At 45.4% G+C, this 13230-nt stretch overlaps 2 protein-coding genes across 9 annotated transcripts in view; one reads left to right on the plus strand and one right to left on the minus strand.

The window, feature by feature from the left end:
* Positions 1-142: 142 nt before the first annotated feature.
* Positions 143-9711, minus strand: MPC2 (mitochondrial pyruvate carrier 2). Its single transcript, XM_082759565.1, has 5 exons — positions 9525-9711; positions 7231-7271; positions 4980-5064; positions 3822-3933; positions 143-3167 (listed from the first exon to the last, which is right to left on the minus strand). Exons 1-5 carry the CDS (start codon positions 9628-9630, stop codon positions 3110-3112), a joined length of 402 nt encoding a protein of 133 aa, XP_082615691.1. The 5' UTR covers positions 9631-9711; the 3' UTR covers positions 143-3109.
* A 418-nt stretch (positions 9712-10129) lies between these two features.
* Positions 10130-13230, plus strand: part of DCAF6 (DDB1 and CUL4 associated factor 6) — an 86003-nt gene continuing 82902 nt past the window's right edge. For 4 of the 8 annotated variants that reach the window (XM_082779709.1, XM_082779708.1, XM_082779714.1 and 1 more), the window contains exon 1: positions 10132-10415. In XM_082779709.1, the coding sequence (XP_082635835.1) occupies positions 10322-10415 (94 nt within the window). In that variant the 5' untranslated portion in view covers positions 10132-10321. Of the gene's footprint in view, positions 10416-13230 lie in introns of all 8 variants that reach the window. The other 4 variants (XM_082779707.1, XM_082779710.1, XM_082779712.1 and 1 more) reach the window with 2 other exon arrangements.

The raw sequence follows: 13230 nt of genomic DNA on the forward strand, positions 1-13230 counted from the left end.
GGGGGACCCCACTGGTGACTGGCTGCAGCCTGATGTAACCCCATTTACCATAACCTTTTGAGCCCTACCTGTCAGTCAGTAGTTCATCTATTGTGTTATGTTTTTATCTAGCTGTATCTAGCTGTATGCTGGACATTTTGTCCAGGTAGCATTCTGTGAGAAGCCATATCGAAAGCTTTACTGAAATCTGAAAAAATTACATCAACTGGCTTTGCTTTTACATGTAAAAGTGACCTTGTACTTACTGTAGAGCAGTTTTGGAGCACCAGCCTGGGCTCTAGCTGCTAAGACAGCTTGCACCCTCTAGAGACAAGAACATGAATGGCATCAGTCATCTTTTTCTCATCCCCAATTTTGGACAGTACAGCAAAGTGAAGGTTTTGCCTATACTAACAGTGAATATTTTCTTCCTTATTACTGATCAGCAGAAATGGATTTTGAAGATGATTACATATAAAGTATCAATCTACGTAAATTAGTAGTTGTACTCGGTATGTCAAATCTCCATCGCTCTGTTTGATTTTAGCAGTTGTTCTGTGAGGGAGGTAGCCAGCCTGTTCATTGAATGGCATTCAAGGCCATTACAGGCTGGCACATATTTTCCTCTAATTAATTGCATGATGTGTCATTGATAACCGGAGAACTGTAGGGTTTTGTTTTCTCAAAGCTTTAGTGCTATTTCAGTTTGTGACTAGAAAAACTGGAATTAGGTTTTTAACTTTTTTAAACCTGTGAGAACTGCTTAGGTAACCATCTGTCTTGTAACTGCAGTACGTGTATATGTGCAACTTAGAAGCTGCATTGCCTTAGAGTGGATTCATTGAGGTAAAGTGTGGGCCGTTTGATTTATAACCAAAATACTTTCAGTCTGTTTCAAAATCTTGTCTTGGAATTTTGCATTATTAATGTATCTACCTAAGACCTCAAATACAAAACATTCTTACAGTATAGTAGGTGATGGAATTGTTTTCTCTGTAAACTGACAAAGGTGTGAAGGTGGGTAAGACTTCTGGGCTGTGGCCATACCGCTGTGGTGCTAATATTTAGGTAACATTTTACATGGGAGACTACAAAATCATATTAACGATGCTCAACATTTGTACTCTTCTTGAGGCTTCTCCTTTCCTTTTCTTCACTGCCCTGAAGCTACTAAGCCCTTTCGTGTAAAAGTAGTTTTGCACTCTAAAATGAAGTTCAATGCCTTTTGTTATCAGTGTGCTGTGCAATCTCTTCTATCTCCCTACAATGCCAGCTCTTTTTACGTGGTAAATATAACTGGTAGCATAGACAGGATACTTCTCATAACCCTCCATCTTGGAGGTATGCAAGAGAGCAAACACCTGTAAGACAGGTGTATAATCTGTGTGAGGGAGCTAGATATGAAATGCACGTCCTGATTACATGAAAAGCCAGGGTATTGACTGGTAGTGGTTTTGCTTTTACAGACTCATCTGGAAACAGTTATCTTGGATATTTTTTCTTGAATGAACTTTCATGTTTTCTATTGTAATCTTGTGAATATTTTAATACACTTTTGTTTTCCCATTACTGGTTTGTTGGATGAGTCTCATCTGGTCAGGAACTGGGAAGGGTCGGGGGGCTGAAATACACTACCTTTCTTCCTGGCAGTGTTCTTCAGTCACTGCAGTCTGTCAGCTCAGCAAACACCACACAGCTGGAGGGTTCACCGTTTGAGATGATACCGTATATTACCACTTCAGCTAAGAGAACTAAGATACGCAAGTAAGAATGTTTGAGGGGACAGCACACGCCTCTAGCAGAATACAGGTAGGAGAGAAGCACCTCCATGGCAGGACAGCCTCTGAAAAAGGGGATCTGACCGAGTATCAGGCACATATCTTAGAAGAAGGGAAAATGCTGTCCTGCACAATTACTTTGTACTGGCTAACACTTTATACATAAGTTATACGTAAGTATACATAGGGCAGAGGAGAGACTTAATCTGAGACCATTCCAAACTCCAGTATTTCAAAGCATTCACTTTACTGAAGAAGCAACTCTGTCTCAGTTATCTCTTTTCCCTCAGATATTTACTGATAGCTTTAGTAGAAGAGGTCTCTGACCTCTGATCCCAGGGGAAGCTGATAGATGCCATGTTCTGAGCATGACTGCTTTATGCTTCTCAGCAGCAGAGGGGTTTTTGCAGCATAACATATAGCCTTTGCTCTGGTGCATTCCTCTCTTCACAGGAAATTAAATAGGGAGAGAGGGTGACTTTCAGAGGTTTCATTCATAAACATGCCACAGATGAGAGCAAACCACTTCCTCCAAAGTTTTGGAGAATTGACACGTACAAGTTTCCTGACTGCACAACTTTACAGAAAATCTGTATGTACTTAAGGAGGGCACAGAAAGTGAGTAACAGATGTTTTGGCTATTTATTTTTCACATTCCCAAGAACCAGGTACTTAAATATGCCCATCTAGTTGTGCCCTCTAGCTGTAGGGGATGACAGAAGCTTAAAAACAAACAAAAAATAACAACAAAAAACAAACCAAAACCCATACTACTGGCATGTATAGGCTTGCCCTCCTCTTGATAAAGGTGGCTGTGGCCCAGAAACAAATCAAGATATACATGACTTGAACCTGATTCAAGATAACTTGAACCTGAAAAGAATATCCTTAAACTACCAAGGAAGAATATCAGAGAATAAAATGCAGGTGTCACTGTCACTGGCTGCTGAACATATGGTATAACCCCACACAGGGTCTCAGCATGACATTTGAAAAGAATTACTTCCGTCTGGGACTTTGGCTGACAGTCACTGATACCATGTCACTCCCACGTGTTCAACAGAGTCAGATAAGGCAGGGCCAAACAAACAATTCAAGGCACAATCCACAACCAGTTTCTTTTAAAGAGACAACATAACTTTCCTAACACAAGACATAGCATTTTACTTAAATTTAAAAGGTTGCACTTTATTTAAGTGGATGGAGATACTTTGTTATTTGCACTTAGAAAACACTTGCTTTTGAGACATTTAGATTTCCCCATCCGTTTTCTCAGAGGAAAAAAGGTTAAAATTAGTGAAGCTAGGTCCCATGGGGAAGGGTTTGTGCGTTGCTGGATTTGACCTGTAGGGTTAAGCATCTTTTTGCAGCAGCTGACCTTGTTGTTTTGCTTTTAGCTCCTGATTATACCTGTAGGAAAGAAAAACACAGATTGAGGATAGCGCTCCAGTTACAGTAACAGCATCTTCATAACAATGTATTCAGCAAAGGAGGTTTCAAATTCCTATCCCGAGTTTTATACCTGGACTTGAGGGTAGACTTAGCTTAGGTAAGAAGCTACCAATTAGCTGCTAAGCTAGTTTGCATTACTTCTCTCCAGTACTGAAGGAGCCAGAGAACTCCAAGTTTTCCCCTCGAGAAATAACTTAAAAAAATAAAAAAATAAATAAAAATCAAAATGCTGCTCTACTTAAGAACCCTTTGATATGGCTGGAACTGATCAGATTCATCAGGGAAAGCTGACAGAAGCACAAAGCTTATGAGGTAGTCTAGGCTTTTTGTCAGTCAGACCTACAGCTTTTAAAGAATTCCTTAAACCTAGAAACCTTACATAGGTCTCTTCTTAAAACACGCTCTAGGTATAATGAAAATATTTAGAAACATTCCTCCTACTCACCTGGAAAACTAAAAATGTAGCAAAAAAGTGCTGTAATGTTTAATTGCTCAGTTCTTCTTTCGTGTTATACTGACACAAAGACTGGAGGAATTTATGAATTCATGGTTAAGGTTAGGTGACATGAGTGCTTAATTACAACGCATAGAGAAGTCCTTCTTAATACATACCTCCATATTCGGAAGAGTTGAGAGCCACCGGCACAGCCAACAAAGAAGTTCACAGCAAACAGGCTCCAATTTTTAGGAATAATAACCAGAGAGTACCTTGACCAAATAAGGCCTGTTGAATGAGAAGTTTAAATGGCATTACATCTTTGTAGTTAAATATTCAGACATTCCCCTAACCTTGAGGACAGACTCATCGGCCAGTTGAAGTACACAGAAGCTTTACAACTCACGTTGGACAACTGTTTTTCTTCTAATTAGCTGTTTCTCAGTTAGAAGCACAACAAATGCCAGTGGGAAGGCTACAGGTATGTACTGCATTTTTCCAAAATAACGTAACCAGACAATAATTTGATACTAAGACTGATTTATGTTAAGATCTTCTGTACTCTACAGTAGTATAAACCTTAATATGTTGGCACAATTCTAGGGCAGTGGCATTTTGTTGTAGTGTATCTAGTTTGCTGCACCCATTTAGAGATTACAGAAGCCACCAGTTTTACATATCATGCACAGCACATAGCATTGAGTCATGTATCAAGACAAAGTCCAGAGAAGGAAGAAGGTGGCAGCTGTAGTTTTGATTTTCAGCTTTATTTGTCACAAGTCTCACCCCTGACAAGATCTGGTAGAACAACTCGAGTATGGAATATTGGTTTTGGCAGTGTGAAAACTCATAGCAAACAGCAGTGCAGTAGTCTGTACACCACTAAAAGTTCTTGTAGCACACAGAAGTCCTTTCCAGTTACATTAGTGTAATTACTCTAGCATTGTTTAATCCCTTCAAGCCTGTTCTAAAAAAGCCACTGTGTTCTGGACTGATGTCAAAATTTCTTGACCTGAAGTAAAGGAGGTCCCTTACTGGAACGAGTGGTATCATTGTAACTCAAGGGACCAAATTTGTATCCTAACTCAAAAAACTCACTTTGGACAATTCCAAATTCAGACACTTGTATAAAACTGTAAATAATCACAGGACTCTTACAGATATTTAATAATAAGTACAGGTCTGTCTTACAGTTACCATGTAAAAGCAACAGTCAGATCTGGCATGTTATAGCTGAGCCTTTCCTAAAGAAGTGGCTTAGTGCTGCCAATTCAAAAAGGAATGAGTACAGCTCAGATGGTGCTTTGTAAAAGTGTGGTGTACATTGGCTTTACCTGTGGCCATCAACACTGCAGACTGGGCTGTGCTGAGCTTTTCTGCTGGCCTGGTCATATCAGCCATTCCAGCACACACCAAGCCCTGTAAAGAGAAATTCATTGAGCATAAACCCAGTACCACAACATACCATGACATATCAAATGCTTCACAAAGGGAAGTTTCCTGAGTACAAGAGAGACACAGAGTTCCTGGAACAAGTCCACTGAAGACCTGCTAAAATGATTAAGGGACTAGAGCCTCTCTCATACGAGCAATGGGTGAGGGAGCTGGGCCTGTTCAGCCTGGAGGAGAGGAGGCTCGGGGGGATCTGATCAACATGTGTAGGTTTCTGAAAGGAGGGTGTCAAGATGACAGGGCCAGACAGTTTTTGGTGGTGCCCAGCAACAGGATGATAAACAGCAGGCACAAAGTGAAATAGGAAGTTTCATTTGAAAATGAGGAAAGCCTTCTTTACTGTGAGGATGACAGAGCACCAAAACAGGTTGCCCAGAGCTGCTGTGGAGTCTCCTTCTGTGGTGATACTCAAAACCCACCTGGATATGGTCCTGTGCAACCCTCCTGCACAGCAGGGTTGGACTAGGTGGTCTCCAGAGGCCCCTTCCGACCTTGACCATTCAGTGATTCTGTGAAGTTACCTTAAAGCTCAGTGTTTATTCTGTGTGGATTATGCAGGAGATGGGATGCATTGTGTGAGCAGCGTAATTACTTCTTGAGACCCTGTGTCCTTCTAGTCCCTTGTGGTGCATATAAGAACAGTTACGGGGGCTGTGCAACTGGCTTGCAATAAAATCCCAGGCAGTGGCAACTTTGTATTAGATTAAGAACAAGGTTACCTTAAGCACAGCTGCTTTAAGCACTAACTGGTTTTCATGCAGCAAGTAGAACCTTGTCTAAATAAGACCCTTCTTACTAAAGCTCAGGCTAAGATATTGTTGGTACACAGGTACACGTGACACCATACAGTCTTCGCTCAACTTCATCTGAAGAGGTAAAAGTGATTTTTTTTAAAATATAATTTCAGTGGGAAAATTCCCAGTGAAGTGACAAATAGCTCGACTGACCTATTTGAGAGCGTTGCTAGCAAATACACTGTTTGATTTATTTTGTTGTGTTATTGCCATCTACTGGAAATGCAATTTGTTGTTCTGTTATAGGGCTTCACCAAAATAAATGAACAAAAGAAGCCCGAAAGCTTTTATCTCACTGCCACTAAGGGCTACGTTGTGCTCTAACCAAGAGAATAGTTTTTAAGGGTAGAGACTAGTGTGCTGCCTCACCTAACAGGGTTGATGTTGCTGCAGTAGTGTCACAGAGGTAGAGGTTTTCAGCCCACTTGGGTAAATGCTTTTGGAAGGCAACTTGCCTTTGCCATGTAGGGGAAAAGTCATTTTAATTTCTCAGTGAAGAACTTCACTGTGAGCTTAGAGAGGCCGTCCTGCACTTTCACAAAAGAAGAAACCACCTGTGTATTAGCTCTTGTGATACAGCAGCAGGCAGCAAACCTGCTCAAAAGAGTTGCCTGTATGCTCAGGAGCACGCTGTCTGGGAGACCCTCTGAAAAAGGGGGAGGTTAACCACAGTTACTGCAGCAGCAGAGCAGATTGACAACAAAAACAAGCTGCAGCTTGGTGTATAACGTGTTGCCCATGGCCTATGTGAAGCTGGGTTTTCACAACAGCACACTTACAAAGCAGCTGGCAATAGGAAGAGGAGGTTATATCCTTGCTTGTTATCAAACAAGGAGAGTGAGCAGCTTTATGATTTTAAAGCTCATTTACTTTATCTGTACAAATACAATAACCAGGAGGGAAGCAGTGAATTAGGACTAGCCACATACCTCGCACAAACACAGGTCAGGTGGGGTAATGAATTGGGAAGCAGAACCACACAAGAAGCAGAGAGCTACTACTGTCCAAAACATGTGCTTTCAGAGTTTTGAACTATGCCAGCTGACGCCTACTTTGAACAACAGCAAGTGTTTTACAAAAGAAAGCTTTCATGAAACTTTCAATGTAGAGCAGTTTTTCCACAAAGCCTTGTTTCTTTTTAGCCCTTATATCCATGGCAGGTTGCACCACATGTTTTTAAGACGATTATTGTTCCTCCATATATATTAAAAATTAGAGCCTTGGCATTAAACCTTTCTGGAGGCTCAGATACCTGCTGGGAAACTATTGCTTGCCCAATGGGTTACTTCATATTACCCTCTGATCAACATCCAGACATAAGTTGGCATCTTACACTTACCCATTTCATAATAGGTGCCCAGAAAAACACTGTTTTGGGACCTGAGGGAGGAAAGAGGGTGAAATTACTCAGTGAGATTTGGTTGGTACAATGCAATGCCCACAGTAAGTTTTTGGTGTTTTTTTTTTTTTTTCTTTTATTTTTAATAATGAATTAAACTAATACACACATGTATATATTAAAACAGCTTCTACCACCGCACAGGCTATATCATCTCATCCTCACATTTCATCAGTTACATAATCAGTCCATGGGGTTTTGCAATAGATGTTCTGTTGCAAAAAAAGGACTTTCAAGCAAACAAGATGCGTTTATAACAGAAAAGTTAAGATCAGGCCAGGAAGAATAAAGCCAGTTTCTATATAATGATCTGTAACTGCACTAATGGAATTAGCATTTGAAATCTTTGTAAATTGAATCTTGTAAACTGAAGTCCCAAAATTTTATTTTATTACTGGTACTGTAACAAGTCAGTCCCTCCTTCCCTTTCCAAATCTCAACACATCTCTTCATGCTACAGAAGACATCCTGCACAGCAGCATTAGAAATTTAAAGAGTACAAATTGCAAATACAGGTATCAGGGTGCTCTCGTGGACCTCTAACATGCATCTCCGAATAACCATGTTTGTCTAGCAGAAACAATACTTCTCACCCAATCGACCTCCCACTCCAGTTTTCTACCAATAGTCAAAGGAGGATTACGGGAGAAGAGGAACAGACGTATGGAAAGAAAGGGAGAAAAATCAACCTAATGGGATCTGGAGGGTAAAATCTCCCTCTGTGGTGCTAAAATGGTAGCTGGTTGGTTAACACAATGCACCACAATGCCACACCTATAACGCACAGACCATCAGAAGTCGTTAACCTAGGACTATCGCTGAAAGTCTTCAGATGAGGGACCACAACCCAAGATATGAACCCGTTGCGCTGGGGTACAGTCAAAGCACTGCTTCTGATTTCATCAAACCACATTCACTTTTAGGTCCTGTAGGCCACTGCTCAGCCCTCAGATGACATGCGAGATGAAGCCAAGTTTTCACTTTAATACGTTACATATTATGGTTCAAAGCTTTTAAGTATACATTATAAACACCAGGACTTTGGTTGTTTGCTTTTTACGCGTGCTAATTTTTTACTAACAATTCAGCCTAATAAAGGCCCTACAGTAACTCTTCATACTGTGTGTTTTAAAACAGGTTTGAAACAGTAACTGGGAAAAATTAACTGTCAGGTTTCTGCAGCAAGCACCTGTGAAGCCACTTACACTTTGCAGGATCAGGCTTATTGTTGTGAATATCAGTTGCTCCATAACCTTAAAGCCAACTAAGCCCTGTAGAAGGGCAGCATAACTGCAACAAAAATGGCCTTGGCAGCTTTGCATAAAGCCCTCCAAAGACCCACACGGCTCGTGACAGCGATCAAGTTTAAAACAGCAGTTAATAGCTACCAGCAGATGACTTCTCGCGTTAAGAACAGAACGTTTCACCCTACACATGATTTTTGTTCTCCAGGGTAAAAAATTCAGTCATTATTCTCTTAGGCAGCTACTTAATATTTCTGTATCAGGCTGCAAATACAGCTCTTTATAAATCCAACTTACGGAGGTTCCACAAAAGTAGATTTAATTGCTATCATCTATTTTCTTCTGAAGCAGAAATTCAAATTTGGAGTACCAGAGAACTGGGGGTATGGCGCACAAGCGATCAAATCGACATTCCCTAAACAAGCTGTAAGATTTTCAAGACATCTGATGTTATTTTTTAGTAACATTAGGTAACTTGAAAGCTCAAAGCTACGGACTACACAAGTCAGAAGCGGCTGGTGCCAAGCTTTTTGTGAGGGAGGGCTGCTGAGTGCCGTCAGGAGATACCTCTCCCTGAGGCATGCCCGTAAACAAGACTTGTCAGGCAGCGAGAGCTCGCCCTAGATGCCGACACCCAGGAATTTTCAAGGATGAATTTGGCAGCAGCACGTCAGAGCAAGGACACTACCAGAGGACATCATGTCTGTAAATAAATTAAAAAAAAAACAAACAAGCAAACATAACGGCTTGTCAGAGGGCCAGGCGTTCTCCTGGCAGCTTCCTTTGTGTCGGGGAAGAAGCGAGCATTGTCCTTCGCTTGCTGCAAGCGCTTTAGGGCTTAGTGAGGATGGCACTCGGAGGAGCCGGCCCTAAACCAGCCCAGAACTCGCTTATCTCCGAGAGACACAAGCGGCGCAGTCCCAGCCCCGTCCCCGTCCCCGCTCCCGCTGCCGCTCCCAAGGTGACCCCTCGCCTCGCTCAGGCCGTTACCCGCCGGGTGGTTGTAGAAGGGCCGCAGTCGCGGCGGCAGCACCAGCTCGATGCGGTCCAGCAGGCGGTGGTACGAGGCGCGCAGCCCCGCCGCGGCGGCCGCCATCTTGTGCCCGGCGGGAGCCCCCCGCTCCGATCTGCTCCGCTCCGGTCGCGCCGCTCGGTGCCACACGCCGGGTCAGCCGAAGCCCCGCCCACCGCCGCCCGCGACCGCGCTGATTGGTGGAGCCGCCGGGGGGCGGAGGGAGGGGCGCGGCGCGATTGGCTGCGGCCGCCCCGCCCGCCTCGCGCAGGCGGGAGGAGCCGTCCCGGCCTTCCGCGGGAAGGGCGAGAGCGCCGGCCCGCTCCCGCCTCAAAGATGGCGGCCCGCCAAGATGGCCGGCGCCCAACCCCAAGATGGCCGCGCGCTGCACGGCTTCACCCCGTCCGTCACTTCCCGGGCGGGGCAGCGCTCCCTGGGGGCGTAGCTTCACCGTCGGAGGCGTAGCTTCACCGTCGGAGGCGTAGCTTCACCGCAGGGGGCGTAGCTTCACTGCAGGGGGCGTGGCTTCCCACAGGAGGCGTGGCTTACCGCGGGGGGCGTGGCTCCGAGCGGCGGCCGGCCCCGCCCCTCTCCCTCTCCTTCTCCCTCTCCCTGTCTCTCTCTCTCTCTCTCCCTCTCCCTCTCCCTGCCGGAGCCGTGGGGCGGGGAGGGGCGGCGCGGGGCGGGGGGGCCGGGGGCCGGCCGGTTTCCATGGTGATCGCGCGGGGCGGCCGGCGGCAGCGGAGCGCCCGGCAGCCCCCCCCCGGCGGGGGCCATGTCCCGCGGCCGCTGCCCCCACCTGCTGTGGGACGTGAGGAAGCGGAGCCTGGGGCTGGAGGAGCCCGGCCTGCTGCGGCGCCACTACCTGGGTAAGGGCGGGGGGGCGGTTAGCGGGGGGAAGGGGGGGGGGGGGCGGCCGTTGGAACCGTTGGAGCCGTTGGCGGCGGGCAGCGAGCCCCCCCGAGATGGCGGCGGGGACAGGCGGGAGGGCGCCCCGGGAGGGCTCCCCCTGCCCTGCTCCCGGCAGGGACCCACCCGGCCCGGGGGCAGCCCCGCCGCCCGCAGCCCCGCGCCGGCAAAATGGCGTTGGCGGCCCTGGCGCTCCGGGCGCTCCGGGCGCTGTGCCGCTGCCGGGCGGCTCCCGGCTCCCGGGTCCCGGCCCCGGCCCCCCGCTGGGCTCGGGCGGGCGGCGCTGGCTGCCGGGCCGCGCTCGGCGCCCCGCAGCCGGCAGGCGAGGTGCTGCTACCTGTTGCACCGGCTGAGCAGCCGCAACTACTGCAAGCCGGGCGGGTGGTTTGCGCCCAGCGGTAGCGTCAGGGCGCCCAGCCATCATTCCTGCTTTTTTGTTTTGTTTGTTTGTTTTTCCCCCTTTTTTTCTTTTTTGGATAAACCTGTCAAAACCCTTGCGAGCAGCAATACGGAATAAAGCAGGTTATGTCTTTTCACCACCTACTCTTTCTCAGCCAGCGAGGCAAAAGAGAGCTCTCGCAGCAAGTACGCCGCTAAGAAGGCTTCTCAGAGTGTGCTGGCAGGTGTGTGCCGCACATCTGATAGCTCTGTGCCGACCCATCCAGCTGGGTAACGCTCCTGTACTAAAATATAAAATACAGGCAGTGCCGGAGGTGCCCGGGTAGTGGAGGAATACACCGAAGAAGTAACAGCATTTCTTATTTGCTCTGTGTTTGAGTTTCGTGTGGACTGGCAATCAGGTGGCACTCTATTTATAGCCTCTTCCAGCCTTCGAAAACAGCTGCTCCGGGAGGGAGCTGCACATCGTATCGTAGCTCCCCAGGCAGAGAGCTCACTCCGGGAATTTATGTCCTTGCAAAACCCTGCCTGGTTTTGCAAGATCTCTAAATAACTGCCCCGAAATCTTGTCGGTTCAGGACAAAGTTCCAAAGGAAAGTCTAGCGCAGATTGGGTGCTGTGCGTGCTTGGGACGTGTCCTCTGGCTTGTTATCGTTCCCTAAGAGCGATTTCCCCATGTGGTGACAGAGGGAAAAAGTGGGTCTTATCAGTGTATCTGTGTTAGCTATGTTTTCCTCAGCATTTGTGGGCTAATTAGTCTCGATTTCAGACAGTGCTTGTATCTGAAGTCTCCAGAGAAAGCCAACTGCTTTAGGAGGCTGTCAGTAGCACTCTGCTTTCATTCACTTGGGGCAGTGGCTTAGCCTGCTGCTAGTGGGAGGAATCCTGCTGCTGGGCCATGGGTGGAAGCTGAGCTTCCTGCTACTTCCAGTTAAACATCACAGTGCTTTTACACCGAAAAACATTGGCAGTAAACCCTAGTATCCAACTTAAAAACTCAGAGACAGGCTAGTTTCCCAAGAATCCCAAAATTTTTGCTACATTTTTTTTTTCTTTTTATCATTGTGCAACATTTCCATGACTAACAAACACATCGGTTCTGATAGCAGATGAAGGGTTTGGTGTTGCCAAAATGAGGGCCTATGTACACACGAACTGTGGTAATAATTTACCTAGAGGAGCAGCAGCCTGGGTTTATTGCAAGAAGGAAGTGGATCCATAATTCCTCTGAAGTATTTAATGTGACAGCTTTATTTGCTTTTCTGTGAAGGGTCGTGCTGCTAAGGATGGCTCCGTGTAGCTGTGAAGAAGACTGAAGGCTTTAGGCTTTTTCTTCTTCTTTTTTTTTTTTTTTTTTTTTTTTTTTTTTTTTTAATTAACTGGCATAGTAGGTTATCCACAGAAACTCCATTGGTCTAAAATAGTTTGCAGAGAGTAATCAAGTCCAAGGTTTTCAGAATGATTGTCAGGAACTGTGCTTGGTTCAATAAAAGTGGGTTTCAAAATGTAAATTCTCCATAGCTTCTGGTACTCTTGTTTGCATGGTTTTCTATCATCTTCCTTCCTTGCAATATGACATTTTTGAGCTTTCCAGATTTGTTAGACACAGTGTTGTGATGCTGACTGCTGAGCTTCCCTCCCACCTTTTTAAAAAAAATTTTCATGTTCTAGGGCAATTTTTGTCAGGGTGTAGCATGTTTGATACTACGGTTTTCTCATCCTGTTTTGTAAGATTTAGAAAAGGTTTGAACTCTGTAGATTTAAGAAAAGAAAGTACCGATTTTCTTATAGTAAGGCTCCTTTTGGTCAGATCGTGTAAAACTGTTGCTACAGGAAGATTTGCAAATATATTGTTATATATACAGGAAGTGGGAGAACTTACTAAACGAACCAGGCGCCATTCGCTCCCCCTCTTTCCCAGGATGAACTACAACACAAACCAAAACTAATTACACATTCAAAGCAAGGTATCTGCACCATTGACAGGCAGCACTGAAGAACAGGATAGGCCACATCAGCTGGTAGGTGTGTGGCCAACCAGGTAGCTTTGGTATCAGCCGTGTTCCAGCTCGTTAACTTATGAGTTTATAAACAACTAATAACATAAAACTAGTAGCAGCTTACTGGATCTGTGCGGGTAGGATTGGGTGTTGCTGTTGAACGTCTTGTTTGTCCTGAAATATGCTGCCCAGAGTGGGGGTGTGAATTTCCTAAAGTACCGTACACCCTCATTCTCTCTGTTAGTTTTTCTTGGACCAAACAAAAACAAAACCAAAACAATACCACCCAAAACAAACAAAGACAAACAAAAAACCCCACCCCAAAACAGCAGAGATGAAAACCTGAATTTTAGGGAAAACAGCTATAACATGGATG

This window comes from Aythya marila, assembly GCF_965140915.1.
Source record: "Aythya marila genome assembly, chromosome: 1".
Classification (NCBI taxonomy): Eukaryota; Metazoa; Chordata; class Aves; order Anseriformes; family Anatidae; genus Aythya; species Aythya marila.

Excerpts from the sequence above, each read along its gene's own strand:
- MPC2 (XM_082759565.1), bottom strand. The coding sequence starts at position 9,630 with ATGGCGGCCGCCGCGGCGGGGCTGCGCGCCTCGTACCACCGCCTGCTG. Across the intron at positions 5,065-7,230 it reads GGGCACCTATTATGAAATGG|GGCTTGGTGTGTGCTGGAAT; the intron begins GTAAGTGTAAGA and ends TTCTCTTTACAG. Across the intron at positions 3,934-4,979 it reads TGCAGTGTTGATGGCCACAG|GCCTTATTTGGTCAAGGTAC; the intron begins GTAAAGCCAATG and ends CTCATTCAACAG.